At 37.3% G+C, this 21,571-nt stretch overlaps 1 protein-coding gene across 6 annotated transcripts in view; it reads left to right on the top strand.

The window, feature by feature from the left end:
* The window catches only part of PARG (poly(ADP-ribose) glycohydrolase), a 72,020-nt gene extending 51,415 nt beyond the window's left edge, over window positions 1–20,605 (top strand). For 5 of the 6 annotated variants that reach the window (XM_075505220.1, XM_075505218.1, XM_075505221.1 and 2 more), the window contains 6 exons: window positions 2,035–2,182; window positions 7,634–7,712; window positions 8,522–8,630; window positions 12,934–13,039; window positions 18,395–18,523; window positions 19,341–20,605. In XM_075505220.1, coding sequence (XP_075361335.1) covers window positions 2,035–2,182; window positions 7,634–7,712; window positions 8,522–8,630; window positions 12,934–13,039; window positions 18,395–18,523; window positions 19,341–19,507 — 738 coding nt within the window. In that variant the 3' untranslated portion in view covers window positions 19,508–20,605. Of the gene's footprint in view, window positions 1–2,034; window positions 2,183–4,451; window positions 4,578–7,633; window positions 7,713–8,521; window positions 8,631–12,933; window positions 13,040–18,394; window positions 18,524–19,340 lie in introns of those variants that run through there. The other variant, XR_012776173.1, reaches the window with a different exon arrangement.
* Window positions 20,606–21,571: the final 966 nt, after the last annotated feature.

Genomic DNA, 21,571 nt, shown 5'->3' with positions numbered 1-21,571 from the left:
AGGATCAAAGATTGACAAGATAAAAGTTTCAAGCTGTGATCTTGATGAGTTGTCAAGGGTTTCAGTTTATTTTTAAAAAATTATTCTTGTGCCCCAGACAGTGACCAGGTCAGTGGTTCAGGAGACTTTCTTGCTGCTGCCAGCACCAGTGTTTCAGTCTGGGAGCCAGTCAGCAAAAGAAATTCATAAGGAGGATGTCCTGTCCATATCTATAGCAAGGAGCACATTTGAGTTTCCAAATTACTGGTTTGGTTTTTGTCTGTCTTTAAAAAAAAAAAAAAAAAAAAAATTACAACTGCTTTAGCCAGGAACAAGTGCTGCAAAGGAAGAGGAGGAGGGAGAATAGGAGGACTTCTTTTCTGCGACGCTTTTTGCTCAAACTTTAAAATGTCTCATGATTTTATGAATCTTGAGCGCTCAAATGTGTATTGAAATTATTAAGAACTCAGCAACTGCTCAGTAATAACCATTTTTCTGGTGTCTCTCTATTCAACTATACTGTAACCTCAGAGGTGAGAGAAGGTTGAATTATGCTGTTTCATGTACTGTTTCTGTTGCACCCTGTAAAAGTAAGTATTGCGTGGGATGTGATATTTTTTCCTCCTGGCTACTTCAAGTCTTGCCAAACAAGGTATCTCTGCTCGGACAAAGAGCGTTCACTCCAGGAGGGAGCAGGATAACCAGGGAAAGGCAATGCAGGAGTCCACAGTGACCCCAGCCTCAGCAGGCAGGTGCACTGGCTGGGACAAGCGGAGCAGGGATGGTGACAATAACAGTTTCTGCTGACAGGCTGGTGGTCATCGGACAAAGGCAAGGTGATGAGTCAGGTCACCAAGGTCAATCCTAGACACCTGGTCAGCAAATGGGCATCAGCAGAGGGCAGGGCTGGGCATGGGCCCATACATGATGTGTCTCAGGTGAGGTCCAGGACAAGGGGGTGTGTGTGTATGTATGTACAGGGGCCATGGGCCAGGGGCAAGGATGGGGTTGAGGCTATTCAGCACAGTTAAAGTGCATTTAGGGCCCTGACGCACTGAACATTTGGGTAGTTTTCATGTTACTTTTTTGTATCATAGTCAAGTTCAGCAAATCTTAAACAATTGAAGTGTGTTGGTATTTCCAGGATGGACTTCAGGAACACTTGCTGTTGTAGTGGGTGGCTCTCTGTGTGCTTTAGACTTGACTTTGACTCCTGAATCAGTTTGTAATCTACACAGATGTTCACGTCACTCCAGCAACTTTTATTCCCCTCCTGTAAATGTGCTCTCATCAGCTACCTAAATAAAAATGAGTAACAAGCTAATAGCATTTGAAAGATGAAGTGACTTTTTAAAATTATAAATTTATATGGGCAGTTAATTTGCATAAATAGTAATCTCTTTATTGGATAAACCAAAATAGTTTTTAAACTGTTGTCTATATAGCAATGTAATTTGCAAAATATGTATTATTGCAGCAAAAAAAATAGAGTCCAGACCTTCTCTGTTTCAAGCAGAAATGTTAATGATCAAAATGACTTGCCTTTTGCAAGTGCATTTCAAGGAGAATTCATAAGAGATTCTTTTAGGTACAGAACAACTGGTACAGGGGCAGTGCTAATCTAAAAGTGCTTCAGTGTGGGCAGCTGGGGCAGAATGCTTATTAAAGGACAACTTAATAATTCTTCCATGTCCATAAAATGCAAAAAGAATACTGTAATTTGCTGTTTTCATCTTTCACATTTACTGAAGTGTGTTTTATTCTTAAATATGTGCTCTTCAAAGAAAACCCACAAAACTTGGATTCAGAGCATTTGAGATGCAAAACTTTATTTTGCTGTGTAATAGCTCACTTGTTTTAAGTTTTCTGAGAAATAGAAAGGAAAAAAGAGAAAGGCATGCTGTTAATCAGGCTCTGTCCTGCTGCTTGTACTTTTAAGTGATAGCAGCAGATTTCAACAGAATTCTTGAAATTTTTACAGGACTTCATTTACCTTGGTAAATGAAAGGATTTTATGCTGTTTGCTTATCTCATAATCCTCCTGAATTTTGTTAGGTTGATTTTGCAAACCGTTTTGTTGGAGGTGGTGTGACCGGGGCGGGACTAGTACAAGAAGAAATTCGTTTTTTAATCAACCCAGAACTGATTGTATCGAGGCTCATCACTGAAGTCTTGGATCACAATGAATGTCTTATCATCACAGGTTAGTCTTTGCAGAAAATGTTTCACATCTTATTCTGGTTTTATATATAGAAAATGTATTTCAAGTTGAAGTTTAGTATGTTTAAATGCTGTAGGGATAAAAAAAGAAGGAAAAAAATATCAATATTCATTTGATAAAGAGCTTCCTTCTTCACCCCACCTCTTAAGACCATAAGGCCGCTGTTTCAATAGACGTTTTGTGAAGGAAACAAATAAAAAAACGTGACAGCAAGCAGACAGAACCTTTTTTTTATCCTATATAAATGTGTTTGAGGACTCAGTGTCTTTAGGCCTAGCTAGCTAAAGACTACTGTTGGGCAATATAAGTAAAAGCCACAATTACCAGCTATTAGCTGGTAATGCTTCTGTTACGTTAAAGCAGGGGTTTTTTCTGTTACTGTCTGGAATTTGTGACATTTGATGTGATCAGTAGGATTGAAAACTCTAAGAGGAACTGCCTTCTGGTTACCAAAAAGGGGAGGAAGTGGAAGAGGAGAAAATCAGCATCCATTAAAAAGGGTTAGAAAGTTAGGAAATGTCTCTTAAGGATTGTGATCTTGTAAGTTATGAACATGTGTTTGTGTTACTTGTAAGTTAGTTATGGGTTCGTAATTACAGCATCAAAACCTAAATGCTTCTCCAGTATGTTGTTGAGGTGCTGCATATGGAGATGTCCTTTCTGTCCAGTGCTTTGCTGAAAGTGTTTTTCCTTTTGTTTCCACTGCTGTCATAGAACTTGGAATGTTTTATTATCCATTGGATCAAAACAGTGAGCATCAAAACACCAAATGTCACTATTAAGAACTGGAGAGGCCCAGGTCATGCTGTGTGTGTCTCAGTTCTATACATGGGAACACAGTGAGCATTTTTCATGACTGAAAAATAAAATGATGCTATAATTTTTTTATTTACTCTAAAGAACAGCTATAAAGAAAACATTTGATTGGAGAGATCCTCTGGGCAAATATTGTAATAGATTATGTATATTTTATATTTTTTCAGTCTGCTATAGTAAAAATACTGGTTTTAGTTACCTGAGCTGCTTCAACAGTCAGGAATTTGTACAGGTATTAGAACACATTTCTTGGAAAAGTCTTTCCAAAGCACTTCTTTCTCTTGCATGCATGCACAGTAGAAATTTGAGCTTAGATCTTGCAAATCTTACTCTGTCCTGAGCTATTGATTTTACTGGGCAGAGCATCTTTTGTTTTCAGTCTTATACTTGGTAATCTTTTTAAGACAGTGTTTTATTTTGTTTTTCTACCCTGCCAAAATTAATGCCTTTTCTGTGAAAACTTTTTGATAAATTGGCTTTTGTGATTACCTTTTAAAAAAATGAGTCAGAAAATTCTTGGCCTTCACTGATTTCTGTGTGTATTTTGGATATGATACTATAACAAGATTAACATATTGAAGATTAACAGTCCTCTGGGTGAGGCTCTTCTGGGGAGGGTAAAAAACAGAGTGGCTATCACTCTGTAATAACTGGGGGAAAACACTAAATGAATGTTTTGAAAGACCTTCTTCTATTCCCCTGTAAAAACTAGTGATTTGGCATGAACAAATAAAGGTGAGGATGTTTTTTCACTGTGGCAATATTCTTTTCATTTTCTTGATTACTTTATAGTGTTTTGCCATTAGTATTTGTGATAAGGTGTTCTTCTCTAATGGAAATGGCCATTGCATCATTTTCATTTCATCCCTGGAGCTCTTCCACCTCAGTTCTTAGCCAAGTCTCCACTGTGTGTCACAATCCTCTTGATAAATTACATTCTTTGTGATGCATCTTGACTCAGCGGCTTAATGGGTATAACTGCGTAGCTTAAATTTGCAGAAGAGTCTGAGAAATTGGAGAGAAATTAAATTTGTTGTGATTGCACCGTATCTGGTTAAGATCACTGCTGTAATGAATATGGAACTGGTCATGCAAACAGTCAGGTTTTTCAACACAGACATCTGCCTACAAAAATGTCAGCAGTGATACCAAAGATTCCCACAGCTGCATTTCTGGTAGATCTGTGAATAAGTGTCAGAGTTTTTCATTCAGGGTTTTTTTCCCTTCCCCCGCCTTGAGTTCATGTATACTTGGGCAGCGTTAAGAGCAGGTGAAGCTGTGTTCCCTGTTTGCTTTAAATCTACTGAATGGCCAGTCCTGACCGCATCTTAGCGATGCATTTTCAGAGACTTCTAAGCACATTACCCATGCAGTAAATGAGATCAGATAATTGGTTCAGCTGAAAACTTACTCAGAGGGGAAAATTGTTTTTCAGCTGGATTTAGCAGGCTGATCGTGCCACTGTCTGGAGAGCCAGAAGACTAATGGTGGTGCAAGATAAGGATCAGAAGAACTGGTTGAAAGGGAGAGAAGGACCTTCCCCTCACTTTTGGCAGTAAATGTGCGTTTATATTGGTGACTACAAAACTATACTCTTGCGCTTTTCACATGTACTCCTTTTTATTCAGTGCTAGTCGTACTGCCGCTTCAGAGACATAATTTCTAGCTCGTAAGGAATACTAGAGGGACAGTATGGTGGGTTTTTTCCCAATCCCTGGGAACTTTATAATGCCATACAGATCATATGCAAATGAAAAGCTATGGAGCCTGAGAAAGGTGTATTTATTTTTAGTAATAATTGCCACTCTTTCTAGATGGATGAGGTCCCATAAGCAATAACACTTGGCAATTTCACTGTTTGTCTGATGCTGTAACTATTAAAAGTTTCACAAAGAATGTATTTTTGAATGATAGTTGTATATACTTTGTTTTGACTTAAGGCTTTTTTAGTTTTTGTAGCTTGTTTTTAAAGTTCTGATGGAACTGTGCTATTATGCTGTATTTGTGGCTTGGATTTTTTTACCTTTTTTTTTTTTCATGGGAAGAAAAAAGATTCACCAGAAACATTAGCGCATCCAATTTATCCCGTACTGCTTCTGTTCTCCCAGCAACAGCAGTTTGTATCCCAGTAGTTCACAGGCAAAAATGCTGCCAGTTGAATAACCATTTTTGTCTGAGAAATTTCCAGAGCTTCACTTCATGAAAACCCATTGATTTTCATTACTTTGGGTTTCTGGAACATGAGTTTAGAGTGCGTGTGATTTCTTTGAATTTCTCTGTTATTGATTTTTTTTTTTTTTTAAATATATGTTTGTTTCTTTCCTTGTGCTTTCATCATCAGATACTGCACTTCCATAAAATTAATGAAAACAAGGAACCTTGAAAAAGTCAGCTTAATACTTTGACTGTCATTTAATCTATCCTGTTAGTGTCTTGATAACGTAGTCTTTTCTTTCGAAGTGCTCGACACCAAAGGAAATGCTTCCTTTTCAAAGTTGGAAGGGCAACTATCTGAGCAAATAGTAAGAAAAGACAGACACTTCTTCCAAGCATATCAGTAAAACTGAATTTTACCTATGTCAGGAAAAGCCTTACTGAAGGTTGATAGCCTACAATTCAATTAGAAGGCTGACTTCTGAATATTTAAGCTACTCACAGTTGTCCTTTGTATGAGGGCATGGATGTGTGTGAATATATAGGCATATTCTGCCATCACAATTTTGGGGACTTTGATTTTGTAACAGGAAGTGAATTCTTCGTGAGGAATCTTTTACCATGCCACTCATTTTTCATAGCAACTTTTCAAAATAGCCTTGAGTGGAATTTGTGTGCCCTCAGTATGGTCAATCATCTAGACAAATCTAAATAAATAATGACTGGGTAATAGGGCAGATGAGTTAAAGAAGTGCTGATAAGTCTTTTCAGTTAAAATGAATTGGTCTAAATGGGGAAAATGTCTTGAAGTATATGCATCATTTTAAACAGTTTTTAACAGCTTGTGTTTCCTATGCTTGAGACTACTGGAAGCAAGCATTCAAATCCCCTTGTCAGATGAGGTTAAAAGTGAATAGTTTTGTTTCTGATTGTTCAACTTTTATTTTATTTTTTTAGAGATTGAAAAACTTTGAGATTAAATTTAAACATTTTTATTCTCAGAGTATCGCAGATCTGTGCAATGGTTAGGTATTACTCTTGTCTTAGTAATCAGAGGTTTTGTGCTGTCAGCTTACATGTCTTTCTAAAACCTATTTTTGCTGTTATATTTATAGGCATAGCCGGTGTCACTGTTTTTAATTAGGGGTTACTTAACAGTTCTCTTCTTACTCTTATTGTTTATAACTTGTGCCAAACTGTACCTGTAGGAGGTGAAATTTTCCAAACAAGGTATTCTTTTCAGTCCTCTACTTTTTAAATTCAGCTGTTGCAAGCTCAAAACAGGGGAAAAGTTGTGATTTTGCTGTGGTGTTACTTTAGGAGTATTTCTTTGAAGCATTTGTGCATCCCCAGGTTTTGAAGCAAGGTCCTGAAGTTTGGTAAAACGAGGTGAAAGGCAGCCTTTTAGAAAGGTTATGATCCTTACTCAGTTAAAATGCTGCTGCTCTTGGTCATGGGATAAACCTTTGAAAAGGAGTTGTCATAGCAGAACATAATAGCTAAAATTACTGGAGTTCTTAATGGGCTACTTTCTTACAGCCCTTAATGCTTGCCAAGATACCGTGCGGGACTTTTTCACAGAGCAGCCAAGCGTGTTCCAGACCATGGTTTTGCGGGTCCTTGAGCTTTTATGGAAAGCTTCTTGGTACTGACCACCACAGCTGAGAGCAGTGGCCTTTCAGTCCATTCAGTGCTGTTAATTGCTGTGGTATCTGAGAATTCGTGTCAGGAACCATAGTGCAGAAATAATGCTGAACAAATGTAAAACAAAACAATAACAAGGGAAAGAAGTGTATTGGGCAATGAGACTAGGAAGCTTAACAGTCCTACCTATCCTTAGGTAAGGTTGCCCTCAAGAGGCTGTAGGGCCACAAACTGGGTAACGCTGGCGTGTTGGATATCTGCTTGGTTTCTGACCGTCAGGGTTTTCTTTGGCTTTATGGATTTTAATTTTATTAGAGAAATAAAACTTGTTAGAGAAATAAAATGTATAAACATATAGCTCACCACATACACTTTTGAATCTCTTTATATTTTGCTTCATCATGTTTACAGGTAGTAGCCTCAAAAAAGAAAAGCAAAATGCTGGTGGTGCAAAAGCTCACGGTCTTTGTTAACCAGGTATTAGCCAGTAAAACTTTAAAGATGACAGGCAGTTTATTGAGAAGCTATTGAACTTGAGAGTGGCAAAGTTGGAAACTATCTTCTTGTTATATACTGGACAGCATACACAGATCTGCACTTGCAATGTTCTATGGTGGATGCGACACATCATCTGTGGAAAAGAACCTTCTACTCATTACAAGAAGATCTTGTATTCTTGGTGCAGATCTGAATCTCTATTTTCTATTGCTTCTGAGAGCTGCGTGTTCATTTGGAGAAGCAGCAATTCCTATGAAAGATTTGCCAAGTGGAAAAATATATACATATTTTGTATGTAATGTGGAAAATCATTTGTTTCAGGTACTGAGCAGTACAGTGAGTATACAGGCTATGCAGAAACTTACCGGTGGGCAAGAAGCCATGAAGATAAGACCCCAAGGTAAAGTTCCACATAAATATTTCAAGTGAAGGAATAAAGAAATGTTATAGATTTGAAAACTTGGTGCTTTAAGTATTTCCTAGCATTTGCCTTAATAGAGAATTTGACTGTTTGATCCTGCTCTCTTCAGTAGAGCCAACAAGCTAAGAAAGTTATCTCATATTAATAATGAGATATTAATGCTAATAAATAGTACCTGGTCATATGTCAGTTCTTAAACCAACATCTTTTACAGCTATATGTATTTAATCCAAATTTTTGTTAAGATACTAACTGAACTGTGGATTCTTGTGACTCTGTCACAAGAATTTTTACTATGATACCTCAGGTGCCACAGTGCAGCTGATGTGTGGCAAAATAAGATTTAATATCATGAATCTGAGTAGAAAGCTCTGAGCTCTTTAATTTATTTCTCCAACAATGTTATCATAGTGTATACACAAAATTATTCATTTGGTATAGAAACGTACACAATGTACTCTTATTTAAATGTTGGAGGAAGATAGAGAGCCAAAATGCTTTTCTTTGACCTTACTTAGTAAATAGTGCTGCATGATTAGATTTGTTTCACGTTTATGCCCAAAGTCTAGCCAGAGTATTTCTAAATTTATAGGGAGACCTGTCTCATTTCTGATGCTGCTTTCATTCCCGACCCATAAAGAAAAGTGCTCCATTGTCTGTTATGAACTCACCTTTCTAGCTTCTTCTAACAGAGAAGCTCTGCAGGGAATTGCTCATTTTGGATCATGATTATATGGCCAATATTAAACAACTAATGTCATCTACTTTTCTCCTCCCTCCAATTTTAGGGATGAATGGCAGCGACGCTACACTGAAATTGTTGCTATAGATGCATTTCACTTCAGGCGTTTCCTTGATCAGTTTGGTCCGGAGAAAATTAGAAGAGAGCTCAACAAGGCCAGTAACTTCTTACAACGGCCTGCAGTCTAATGTTTATAGTACCTTTTCAAATATTTTTGTATTATCATCTTCAGCTAAGGAAGTTCTTGCTTAGTTGTGTCTCTTATAAAAGGTGTACTTTAAGGGTTTTGCTGTCCAATGTTAAAGCAGAAGCTTGTCAAACAGAATGACTCTTATCGTTTGATACACTGTTCAAAGGTGTATCTTATTTAACTTCCAAAAATATAAATGAAACTTGGATATACATTTTTTTTTTTTAACTCTTCTCTGTGCTGCTTCTAAATTCTGATTTTAAGTTCTCTTCCTGTGATTGGCTCTACTGAATCCTACTCAGCCCTGCAGTCGAGATGAAGGGGATGCCTCATGTTTTAACATGGTGACAGTTCATAAATATGGTGTCACTTGCTTTTCTTCCACCTTTCTTGTTTGCTCTTAGGGTATTGCCATATTACCTGGGAGTTTATCTTTTTGTATATTGATGTCTTCTTGAGATCAGATCCAGCTGTTCATACATCTCCTATCTTTATTTGCACAATAGCTGTAAGGGCTGTTGCAACTGAATATGTGTATATACATGCCAGTTAGACCTTACAGTGATGGGGGTGTTCAGAAGACTGATACATCACGCCAGTTTTAATCCTTTAAACAAAACTTTTAGACTGACATTCAGAAACAGAACACTTCCTACTAATAATTCTTACACATTATTAATCACTAACACTATGTATTCAAAGCAATCAGTCCTTGACCTTACCTTGCGTTAGCTGTGTGTATAAAAAACTGCATAGTTAGCTCCAATGGCTATGGTCCTTGATAGTCTTAGTCATCAAAGTTGCCAGGCTGAAGAGCTCTTTGACAAGGGAAGCTGGAACTGCGGTGGGTATCTTTTTTTCTCTCCCCTGCCCTCCCTAGTTTGGGATCTTGTCCTTAAGTAAGATATTTTGAGTTTCTAGATGGTTCCCAGCCCTTGGTCTCTGCCCTGGACTATGGTGCTGCATGATGTTTGGAAACATGGGGTTACTTTCCCAAGCCATGGCAGGGGCTTTATCATGTTGCATGGCTGAGACTTTCATGTTATTTGTTTTGCTTCTTGCTTTGCTGTTGCTTCTTTCTTCAAGCTAAAGCAGTCTTTTCCCAGCTCTTGAGGTTGTACTTTTTCAATGACTAGTAATTGCCATCAGTGAGCTGTTTATAGTTCTGAGGCCTTAGCTTTCAACCTGTGCCAATGTTTTCAAGGCCTTTGCTGTTATCCCACGCATAAAATTTATCTCCTAACATGAGATGCCTGGTATCAATCTCCAGTTCACATGGCAAATTCTCATAAGTTAATAAGGCGGCTAATGGGCCAGAATTGAGGGCCTTGCGTGGCTAGTATAAGGCATAGGTAGTGAAAGGTCTGTGGCCTATTATAGCAATGGCAATGCTATTTTTACTGGGTGGTTGAGTACAAGAAAGCTTGTACAGTTATACTATATTCGTGTGCTTATATTTGGGTTCAAAACATGCTAATGATAAAATCTGCTTAGTGTGCTTCTATGTTTATAGATGCAGTGGGCCTCTGCTTTAGCTAGGGTGTTAAGTATAAGGGCACAATGCTACTGCTGTTAGTCTCCTTCTTTCTGTAGTATAGGAGTGTATAGAATTATATAGGATGCATTTTAAATAAATTCAAACATAGGGCAGTGTGTTCCTAATTCTCAGCTGGAAAGGGAATATACCTGAAAGCTCTTTTTTTTTTTTTTTCTTTTTTTCCTTCCCCCCCCCTCTCAGAAATGATATACAGTGCTGAAGGACTGATTTAATTTAGTTGTAAAACCTTAGCGTCTTGACTAAAGTAACATTCATCAGCTTGTTTCTTCATGGTTGGTAATGAAATTAGCCCTGAAAAAGACAGTAAATAAATTTTGTAAACTTCAGTTATACCTTAGTGCAAAATTCAAATTACCTACTCCAGTGAATTTATGATCTGCCTACAATTTTCAATATTATTGATTTGGTTTGGATTTTTTAAAATAAATTATGGTAGATCCATGCAACTTTTATATAGTGTGTTGGTTTGGCTGATGTTGTTTGATGAGGACTGATTGGTAGTTAAAGAAAATTTTAAGCCTGAGTTAATTATCTGTTTACTACAGTAAAAATTTAATTAAGTTTATTGGAGGTTCTATAATATTTTAACAAATCAGATATTTTTGAATGTACTGTGGTGGGTTTTTCCAGTTTGATTTAAAATTAATGTTAACCTTAAGATTTTTCTGTGGGTGAAAACAAGTTGATGGAATAAACTGCAACTCTATTTCTATTACAATTTAATAAATCAGGATTCAGTAAGCAGAGTATATGCACACAAGCTTTGAAATACGAGTGTATTATATATTAGTAGACACAGCTCAGCATCCAGAGGTTCTTTTGTTTGTCTGTTATTTTGTTAGACATTAGGAAATGATTGAAACAACTTAAAGTGATTCTTCTTACAACTTGTATTTTCTTATAAGCCTTTATGATTTCTCCTTTCTAAGATCCGTTTGTCTTAAAGAACCAGATGTTCACTCTTGGTTAGTTTTCTCAAAAGGTAGCTGTCTGAGGCTGACCCTTGTTTCTGGTTTAACCCATACTCAGAAAACAAGATTGTCTAAAGTCAGCTGTTCAGAATAAGAAAAAAAAAAAATCATTGTATCTGATTTCAGCATTAAGATTTGCAGATATATGGGTAAGAGATGTCACTGTTTCATCCTTGCTAGCTCCTTGAGATTATTGCCTAATACTCTCACTAGCAATAATTTTTCCAGTTGCAAGTTCCACTTTCCAAATCCTAAGGAACCAACTGACTAATAATTGGGCTTGCAATCCCACTCATAAATGTCATTAAGCCTATTTTGATAGTCACAGATTAAAAAAAGCTACAGCTTCATATTTGGCAAGAAATGCTTCCCTAAGAATTATGGTATGTAGAACAGTTATGTTTCAAACGGTGTTAACTGTGAGAACTATATATAAGTTTTATATGAAAACAAACCGATTGCAAATATCACACAACTTCTAAATAATATGAGATACCATATATTTGAAGTTGTGTACAACTTAAAACCAGATTCATTTATGTAGTTCAAAAGGCACAGCTCTTCTGCTTCCCATATGGAAGCAACTGCTTTAAAACTGCACAGAAAGCTTTCATATTCCTGTATTCCTAGGTGAAACCTATATAAAATATTGGTGCATTGTCTCTTTTTTTTTTTTTTTAAGTGATTATTTGCTATGAAAAATCATAGGGAAGCACTTAGGTATTTTTCTTCATTGCTGCTGAAGTCCTTCCAAGTATTTTGCTGACTTTCTTACTGTGTCTGAGGAGACAGTTTTTGTTCTCCATGTCCTGGCGAGTTGAGAAATACATGCCCATTAAGTAAAAGCTGAAATAAAATGGCATCTTGTTGCAACACCAATCCATTTCGCTCACTGGGAGCATGGAGTTTGAAGAATTACTGTCCAGACAGCCAGAGTACTAGCTTGCTTGGCCCGCTAGTTTCGTACAAACCTGCTTTAGACATTAAGCACACTAGTAGCTCTGATGTGAAAAAGCTCAAGAAGCTGTGTGCACCTGATGATGTGTAAGTACTCCTTGTGCAAACTCTGAATCATGGTACCCTGCTAAATGATAACTAACAGAAGTCTGAATTTGCAGCTTAGATCAGAGTGGAGTGAAACCGTGGGTACTTCAGTCTGTACCAGACAATTGTACCAATTCAATACATTTTTGTACTGTTAAAAAACTTCCCAAAGAGATTTATCATTTTTTCTATATATGGAAGCACCTGCCTTTACTCAAGATTTCTTAGTGAATATCGCACTTTTTCCTCCTATCCTCATTTATTGCATTAGACCTGTATTCTAAGATGCTATTTTGTATCTTATTGTCAGTTTTGAGGAATTTCAGTAATACTGGACACAGCAGTTCAGCTGTCTCGTATGCTAAATGGGCCGAAAAGCAACAAACATGATACAACCTACTGCTAAGGTTATTCTCTGCTCTGACTATCCTGAAGAGTTTCCTATAGCTGTGATGAAATCCCTGGGAGTCAGCACCTGTATCTAATTTTTAACTTGGATCCAAATAAGGCAAAATTCTCCATGCCTTAAATTCTTTAGTGATTGACCTTGAATTTAAAGGAAGACTAATGGTGTATTGAACTAGTTTGAATTTGGTATTGCTAGAAGACAATACTGGTTACTGTCATCTTATTGTTTGAAAATATTGCACCAGATTGCCTGTCAACTTCATCTTCTGACTTTTGTCTGTCTGCAGGCCTACTGTGGCTTCTGTCGACCCAATGTTCCACCTCAACATCTCTCTGCAATAGCTACAGGCAACTGGGGATGTGGTGCCTTTGGAGGGGACTCCCGATTAAAAGGTAAATTGTAGCAATTCATTAATGTCCAAATGAATCAAATAACTTAGATTTTGATTTTTGGCCTTTTTTTTTTTTGTTCAACTACATTTCTTGGTTTTGTTCGAATTGATACATTTTAGCCAAGAATTGGAATAATAGTTGAGCTGTCCATAGAACTGGTTCATTAGCTTTGATCTTTAGGCCATGAGTAATGTGGCCTTAAACAATAAAAATGCACACTGCTTGTATATATATATTTTCTGTTTAAAGTTTGAGGTAAGCATGTGGTGGTCAAATGCCGGGTTTATGAGGACCTGTAAACCTGAAACCTTCAAAAGCATGGACACACAATATTAGTTCACAAAAGAACATGTTCATTGCAGTTCTTAGTTGTATAAATCAGTTAACCTTTCTGGAGCAGTCTTTTTAGATTATGCCTAAAATTTGTATCACTGCAAAGCTGTTTAAAGTACCTGGTAATTTGCAAGGCTTCACAAACTTGCTGGCAATGCTTAATGTTTAGTTTTGCTCCTTAATATATTGCTGAATGTCGGAGAGGTTTCCAGTCACTCAGATGTGCTTCTTCATTTCTCGCCTGCTGTATCACTCACTTTCTCATGTTCTTTTATTTTCAATTAGAGTATTCATAATGCAGCAGATATCATGTGCCTACATTCACTTAAGACTTTTCCTGATCAAGTCAAGAACTGATGGATCCTGACATTTAAATTGATATCCTGATTCATATAGTTCTAAGTAGAAATTTACATTGTTGTTGTTTTCAAGCATTTGGATAGTATTTAAAATTTGCTTTTCTGAACAGCTTTAGGTAGTTACATTGAGACAAACAATCATCAGGCTACCAGCTTCATTAGTTTTCTTTCTTAATGTGTTTTATTCATTGAGCATCTATTTTTTTTTCTCAATGCTCATTGATTTCCTGACAGTTGTGTTTTGATTTCCATTAGATAAAATGGGCTGCCAAGTGCAGATTATCAATATCAGAAGTAGTATTTACTGCAGGATCTGATCATACTTGATTATGATTATGTTAGGAGGGTTTAATAAATGCTTTGATTTGCATAAGGCCTCCTCTTGGATCTGAACTGTAATATTCCATTTATTTTTTTTTTTTTAATGTATGGGTTTCTGATAAAAGTATGGCTCATCTGATCTAAGCCTTTATTTGTTTAACACTGCATGTGACTTTTAGAATAGGGATTGCTCACTGCAATGCTTTACTCATTGGTCAGAGCTCAAAACTGAAGCATACTGACAAAGACCACCAGAGCTGAGTCCATTTGGTGAGGTAGCCCATAAGAAAAGTCTTTGATGTAGACAAAGAAATAAGCCATGAGATGTGGTGCTTGGTAAGTTGAATATGAACTCTGGGCAGAACAAGAGCATGTCAAGACTTGAACATTCTCTCAGTTTTATTTTAACTTAATATTTTAGTTTGAGCTTTCATTTATGTAACTTCTCCTCTGGTTTTGGATCAACCTTATTTTTTTTTCCAAAGTCTACGAGAATTAACACTTAGCAGTGCTGTAACTTACTGTTGCTGTTACAAAAAATTCATCTAAATCTTGTGTGTACTCTCAAGTCTTCTCTTGTTCCTTTGGCAGACCTTGCAAAGAAAGGCATTGGTTCAACTTGCACTTAAGTTACTCTTTTTGTAAACTTAGCTTAATTTCTTAGTTGACTCTGAAAAATCAATACTTAATAGAGAATGAAATGACAGTGATGTGCTATGGGATATGGAGCTAGTCGTTTAGTATGTGATGTTTTTCTCTGAGCTGATGCTGACTAGAAACAAGATGGCTTCAGTGGTTTTTTTTTTTTGTAAACTATGAGCTATGAAAAGAGTACAGTAGTTAGTCATGTGTGGTTTTGTCAGAATAGTTGCATTTGACGTGTGATAACCAAATGAAGTCTTCTCTAGTTCACGGATACTCCCTGCACAGTCATAAGTGCTAAAGGTGTTTCTCCCTTTTGATCTAAAATGCTGTATAGGGTTATTCTGAACTGCAAATTCTCTCAATGGTTTCCCTTCATTATAAGCAAATTTCTTACACTGGTGAATAATCTTTTACACTTCATAGGGAGTCATAAATTCTTCATTTCAGAATATGTTTTAGAAAACTCTGAGATTGTCAGTGTCACAGTTTCACTGAACCCAAATAAATAGCTTTTGTTGACTACACAGACTTTACAGTGTATTGCAATGACAATAGTTTTCATAGCTTAAAATCTTGCTTTTTCATTTAACGTTCTTAAATATAGACCTCTGTCCTTTCAGAAGTAGTATCTGGATCTGTAACAGAGACTTCAGAACCACCAAAGTATTTGATGTAATTGGATATAACTGGATAAGTGCCATAATGCATTATGATATTTTTATCATGTTTTTTTTTAAGTTATGAATTAAAGGAACACGATTGTGTATAAGATATGGTTTCAATCAAGGTCACAGATGATGTGGAAACTAAAGTCGTCTTAAGGGAGGAAAAAAAAAAATCTGGCTTTATAAATTAAAGACCTGGTATGTAAACAAGACAGATTCCAGCTAAGTTAAGGATATTTCCACAAAATTTTAGTATAAACTTAAGACTTTCAATGCTGAAAAAAATATGTTTATATAATTGGGAGAAGTTGGAAGACCTTGTCTTGCTTTTCAAACCAGAGGATAATTTAACAATTACTAGCTGCAGGGGTGCTGTGCAAATGTCTAAAGATTGGAAAACTGTTGTTTTATTGAAAAGGCAGAGGAGATGATCTGATGAGGCATCTCATAAATACATAAATTTAACTTCTAACGATTGTGAGAAAGTACTCTTTAGCTGAATTGGTGTTCTTATTTATCTGAGAAGATAAAGTTCAATAGGAAGACTGCCATCAGCTTTAGAAAGACCCTTGTAGGATTAGTGGAAGGAGAGAAAAGCATGTAAAGGCATGCGATATTGAGGTGCTACCGTGATAGTACTGCAGTTCTGAACTTACACAGTAGGCAACGACGCAAGGAGTATTGCTGCGCCTGCAGTAGCAGAGTTCCTCTCTGCTTGCCCCTGCTGTGTGTCTGGTGCCACTTTCCTCGCACCGATCTTTGGACTTTGGCTGCGCTGCCACAACGGTACCACAGTAGGGGAGACCCTGGTGATGACATCCTTTCCTCTGGATGAAAGGGACTGAACATGTAGGGCCTGTGAGGTTAGTTGGGTCCCCAGAGGGATTTCTATTACGCTTCTACCACCCTCGCTGGGTGGTAGAAGAAGGTATGTCAGCAGAGCCGTTCCTTCAGGTGCAAGTCCAGAAGAGTTAAATGGGATCACATCAGCTGGGTGCAAGGGACAAGAGAGCCCAAATCCCTCTAGTCCCCCCGGACCACAGGCTCTATTGCTCTTCCTGTGATGCCCCTTTCTATATCAGTAGCATGGAAATTTCACGTGGTACTGTATATCACTAATGCCCAGAAGATTGTGAAACCTGATTCTTGACAGAAATTTTGACCTTCGTTTCATAAGATTTATAGCAATTCAAAATAAACAGTAGGATATTTTTAATATCTTCTGTAAAGTGAAACTGCATTGTTTGTTTGGAATGAATAATAAGATTCATTAGGTTCTGTTCCCCTATGCAAGCTAGTTAATTAGAACCCTTTAAAAGCTGAACTACTGAAGCTTTACCAAATCCACAGCTGGTTCAGTAGTTTAATTAAAACATCATTCCCAGATTGAGATTAATTTCACATGTGAATCGTGTAATTTATAATTTTAGCTATGGGTTTACAAGAGGTTTTTTTGATTAAAGAATGCAGTATTTTATTAGGTCTCTCTTTAAAAATGTGAAAGATTCTTGAGCTGAGCTATGAACAGCTTTCTGTTTAGTTTCCACTAGCAGGTGGTAATGCAGTACGTATGCTATTTTATATAAAATTAATCTTTATAAAGACAATATTAATCACATCTCAATTAACTCTACTGGGTAGAAAAGGAAAGAATTAATATCAGAACTGCACCCCATTCTAAAATAAGACAAGCTACATCAGATTAAATAGTTGCCAGGGTCCATTATTTGGACTGTTGTAACATTACCTGAAATGAATGTGTGATTGATTACATGCATCTGTGACACTCCAGCCTTGCAGTACTGTTTGGTGAAAAAGCTGTGCTCTTGTAATAGTTTGGTGCTACCTAAAAGGGTCCTGTTTTTTCTTCTCCCCTTCCCTGTTCTTGGCTGTATGGTCTGGTGCCCTCCCTTGCATCAGCTCTGGCTCTCAGCAAACCCTTCACTCAGCCAATTCAACTGCTAATCTAGCAGAAAACAATTAGCTTTTATCCTTTTGTCGTATAACTTTTCTGCCAGGTTGGTGAATGGAATTGGCTCAGTGAGATGTTTGATGAGCACCTGAGAGCTGCAGAAAAGTCAGGAGGTGGGTGAGAAGGGAGAAAATGTAGCTGGACCAGAGCCACTTTCTCCAATTGCAGGGGCTCATTAGCTTGGTTCAGCTGGGCCATTGATCAATATCCCAGATGATTTCTCAAGATGAATCTTCAAAAATCTGTTTCCAAGATAGGAAGCATTCTTCTTTCTTTTCCATATAGAAAAACAAAGTCTGTCTATTTTGTAATGTTAGCCATTGACAGAACTTGGGATGCAGCTTGGTCCAGCGAGTTTGACGTAAAGCTGGAAGTTAAATAACCTGAATTGCATTCCTGGCATCGCCAGTCACTTTTTATAGGTCAGAACAAGCCATCGTATTCCATGCTGCATACTTCTATTATAGGTAAGACAAACGCCTTAAATTGTGCAGTAAGAGGCTGCAGAACCATAGATCTCCTCTTGGAGCTAAAAGTTGGGTCCGCTCCTGCTTTGTGTAGCTTACATAGTGAAAGAATTGGCTCCATTCCTTCTGAAGGATGGCAGAGAATGGAAATTGTGATGTGCTAATGGATGCTTTTTACCCCACTATTTGTGACTCAATGCAAGCAGCCTAAACCAGGATGCAAGATGGTGCTCTGTCTTCTTACGCTGTTGCGCATGTTTGTTGGATAATTAATGGCTGCATGCTGCTTGCGGGTGGACACGGACCAAAAAAACCCCTTTGATTTTTAAGCACATTGTTTATCTAGAAAGTAAGGGTGGTTGTCACTAGTGACTCCAGCAGAATACTTCAGTGCTCTGAGCTGCAGTGCCCAGTATTCTTTACTTTGTTTTAAAAGTGGAAGTAATACTTATCTACCCATTGTTCAAGTTGCTTTGCAGTGTTCACCTGGAGATGGGTGGTATGATTATTTGAGGTAAACTTAGGTTGTGTTTTTCCCTTCAGCAAATTGTTTTATCCTGTATTCATGTCTGTAATCTGTTTTGTTGTTGTAGCCTTAATACAGATATTGGCAGCTGCTGAGGCTGGACGTGATGTTGTTTATTTTACCTTTGGAGATGTGGAGCTGATGCGGGATATTTACAGCATGCACACTTTTCTCTGTGAGAAGGGCCAAACTATTGGTGAGCATAAAGAAATCTTTTCACGCAGCAAAGAGACTTAACCATCTCTGTAAGTGGAAATTGTCCAATAAGAATTATCGTCATCGAGTCCTGAACACAAGCAAATGGGTCTCAGTTTATTTGTACCTGTTTCCAGAGTGGGGAACTCTTCTGATTCAGGGTCAACTGCACAGTGTTAATCCATTAGAAGACTTCTAGAATCCTTTTCTAATTCACTTGGGAGTTATGCTCCAGAATTTGGAAAATACAGTTACATGTGGTAGACAGAAGGTTTGCAAAAGTTTTTAATATAACTCAAAATGCCTTACAAAGGGAAAATCTGCTTATGCATTCTTGATATAGATTTGTCTTATAGTGCTTCTGGCTTGATCCCGCAAGATGTGGTCAGATGCGTTATCCAGTAGCAATACAAGAAAAGCAGTGTATCCATTGCCCCACTGTAATTGTTACATGTCTTTAGTTTCTGGGAGAGAAGCACAAAGCTAGGTAATTGGCAATATGTTTGTAAGTTACATGTATGCAAGTTACATGTAAGTTGTAACTTACATGCAAGTATGTAAGTTACATGTATTTCTGATCTAATGATCAGAAAGCTCAGCAGAAAGTTGAGGGAGCCCACCCTATGTTCTGAACAAACTTGGAATGTTTGTTCATGTTCCCCTTATAGAGTTGTCTACCTCCTCTTTCACTCATTTAAAGAGATGTTCCTAGCCACTATCTCAGTGTAAGTGTGCATTTCTAGTCTTCATTTGCAATCATACAGTCTTCATATGGCATGATCTTACATGTTTTTTAATTATTTCTTTTTATTTTTAAGGGGACATTTATAGGCTGTTACTGAGATATTACAATGAAGAATGCAGAAGCTGTTCTACTTCAGGACCAGATGTCAAGCTGTACTCTTTCCTATACAACACCATTGAGTCCTATGCAGATTCTACTGATGATGATGATGAAGAAAAAGGGTTGTGCTTTGAGGATTAAAATAAATGTATTTGATCAGAATATTGTTCATCTCCCACTGGTATATTGTGTGAATTGCTGGGTATAATATATGAATTGGCTTAACTTAATATATATTGACTGCATTGGTAGTTATGTATAACACCCAAACAAAAAAAAGACCACCTTCGAGAGACAAGATTTTTTTGTTTGATGGTTTCATACATGAAAACCTTGTCTGTGTGTGTACAGAAAAGATTTCTTTGGTAAATCTGGTTTGCATTATACCTTGTTAAGCAGGATATTTTGGTACACATTTGTATTTCAGTCAAGAGATTGCTGAAAGACTTCAGAAGATTTCTCTGTACTCTTTGCCTTTATTTTTCAGAGATGTTATCTAGATTTCTCATGTAAGGTTAGTGCTGGAGTACAGGCAACCATGTAACTCCTGGAATGATTTGAGAGAGAAGCATTGTAATGATCGTTCTTACTGAAAATTGTCATAATGTGATTACCTCCTTAAGACTGCCATGGTACCTTCACTGTTCCTATGAACTTTTTCATTCATTTAACTTAAAATGTCCTGGGTTTAATCTATTTTTTTAATAAATGGTCAAAAATTGAAAGATTCTGGAGGAGCTATAATGCATTTCACAACTGCATTGTCTTTATCAAATCAGACATAAAAGTTAGCATGAAGAAGTAGAGAAAAAACAAAGTATGGGAGGGTGGGAAAATGAGAAATGTGACCAAAGTTAAAGTAGAGGGAAACATTTTCACATGAAACTCTTTTTAATACCATTTTGTTGGTGCTATCTGTTACAACATTGAACAAGGTCGTAGACATGTTAGTATATTTGAAGTTTCTCAAGGGTCACTGGTGTTGGCGATACCATTTGAATTAAGGTCTGCTAGTTGTGTTTATATTGTCATATCAGTTCTCCTTTATCGCAATATGCATATATGTGAGTATAAGATCCCCATGGGATAACGTGAGTGACGAAATGGAAATCACTTACATATCAGTGGGAGGAAAGTCTGCAGGCTACAGATAAGAACATGAGGTCTTGTTAGGAGTTTGCACCTGTGTCTTTTTAGGCATGGGAATGATAACAATGAAGAGAAGGTGAAAGGTGTAAAAAAAAAAAAAAAAAAAAAAAAAACCAAACCAACCTGTGCTATTACTATTGCTGTGAATACCAAATTAGTGTTGCTGTAGTACATTAATAGTTTACACTGCAGATACATCTGTGATAAAACTTTTCCAGGTCTATGTACAGGGCCAATCCAATGAAACGTTTGCCTATTAGTAGTTTGAACCCAGTTTAAGTTTGAGCCCAAATTGCCAAGTTTAGCCTCTTCTGTGTTAGATTTTCTGGTCTGTCATGGTTGCTATTACCAGTTTAGCAATACAAGTGAAAACCGCAGCAGGAAATGTAGTGAGCTAAGGCTCTGGTGTCAACAAATCCTTTCAGCTGATGTCAGGTAAAACCTCTCCAAGCCTGAAACACAACATGGTGATTAAATGCTGGAAGCTCTTGGCAGTCGGGCTTACAATAAAGCATGCGCTGCTTGAGCTGCTCCAGTGGAAGCAATAGCAAAGAGTTTGGGTCATTTATAAACACCTTCAGAGTGCATACCTTTGCGTTAATGCTAAGTGGGCAGCTTGAAAGCATGTTGCTTGGAAGGTGACAGACACAGCAGTTTGTTTCTTCCTATTCTTCCCACCCGCTGTAGTTTTCTCCACCTCCATCCGTTATAAGGAAAAAGATCTGGGCTCGAATTTCAGGCCTTTTTCTGTGTTTGCAACTTGTGTCCTCAGAGTTAGCGGCAATCTTTTCTCCTGCTCCTGGTGTTTCAGTGTTGGCTCAGATTCTGGCAATAGGAATAACAGTGTTCTATAATAAGCTCTTATTTGGGCATTTACGTTCAACTGTGATAGTGCTTCTAGATGCATTGCTGATGATAAATGTACCCTGTTAATTAAGACGAGTGATGGAAAATTGGTGCTATCTGCCAAACCTTCTTCACCTTACTACTCAGGATTTCCTATAGAAAGGTGAACAGAATTTGTTCCTAAACAACTGGAAGAAAATATAGCAAAAA

Source organism: Mycteria americana, chromosome 6 (assembly GCF_035582795.1).
Source record: "Mycteria americana isolate JAX WOST 10 ecotype Jacksonville Zoo and Gardens chromosome 6, USCA_MyAme_1.0, whole genome shotgun sequence".
Classification (NCBI taxonomy): domain Eukaryota; kingdom Metazoa; phylum Chordata; class Aves; order Ciconiiformes; family Ciconiidae; genus Mycteria; species Mycteria americana.
This window is presented reverse-complemented; position numbering and strand designations above follow the sequence as displayed.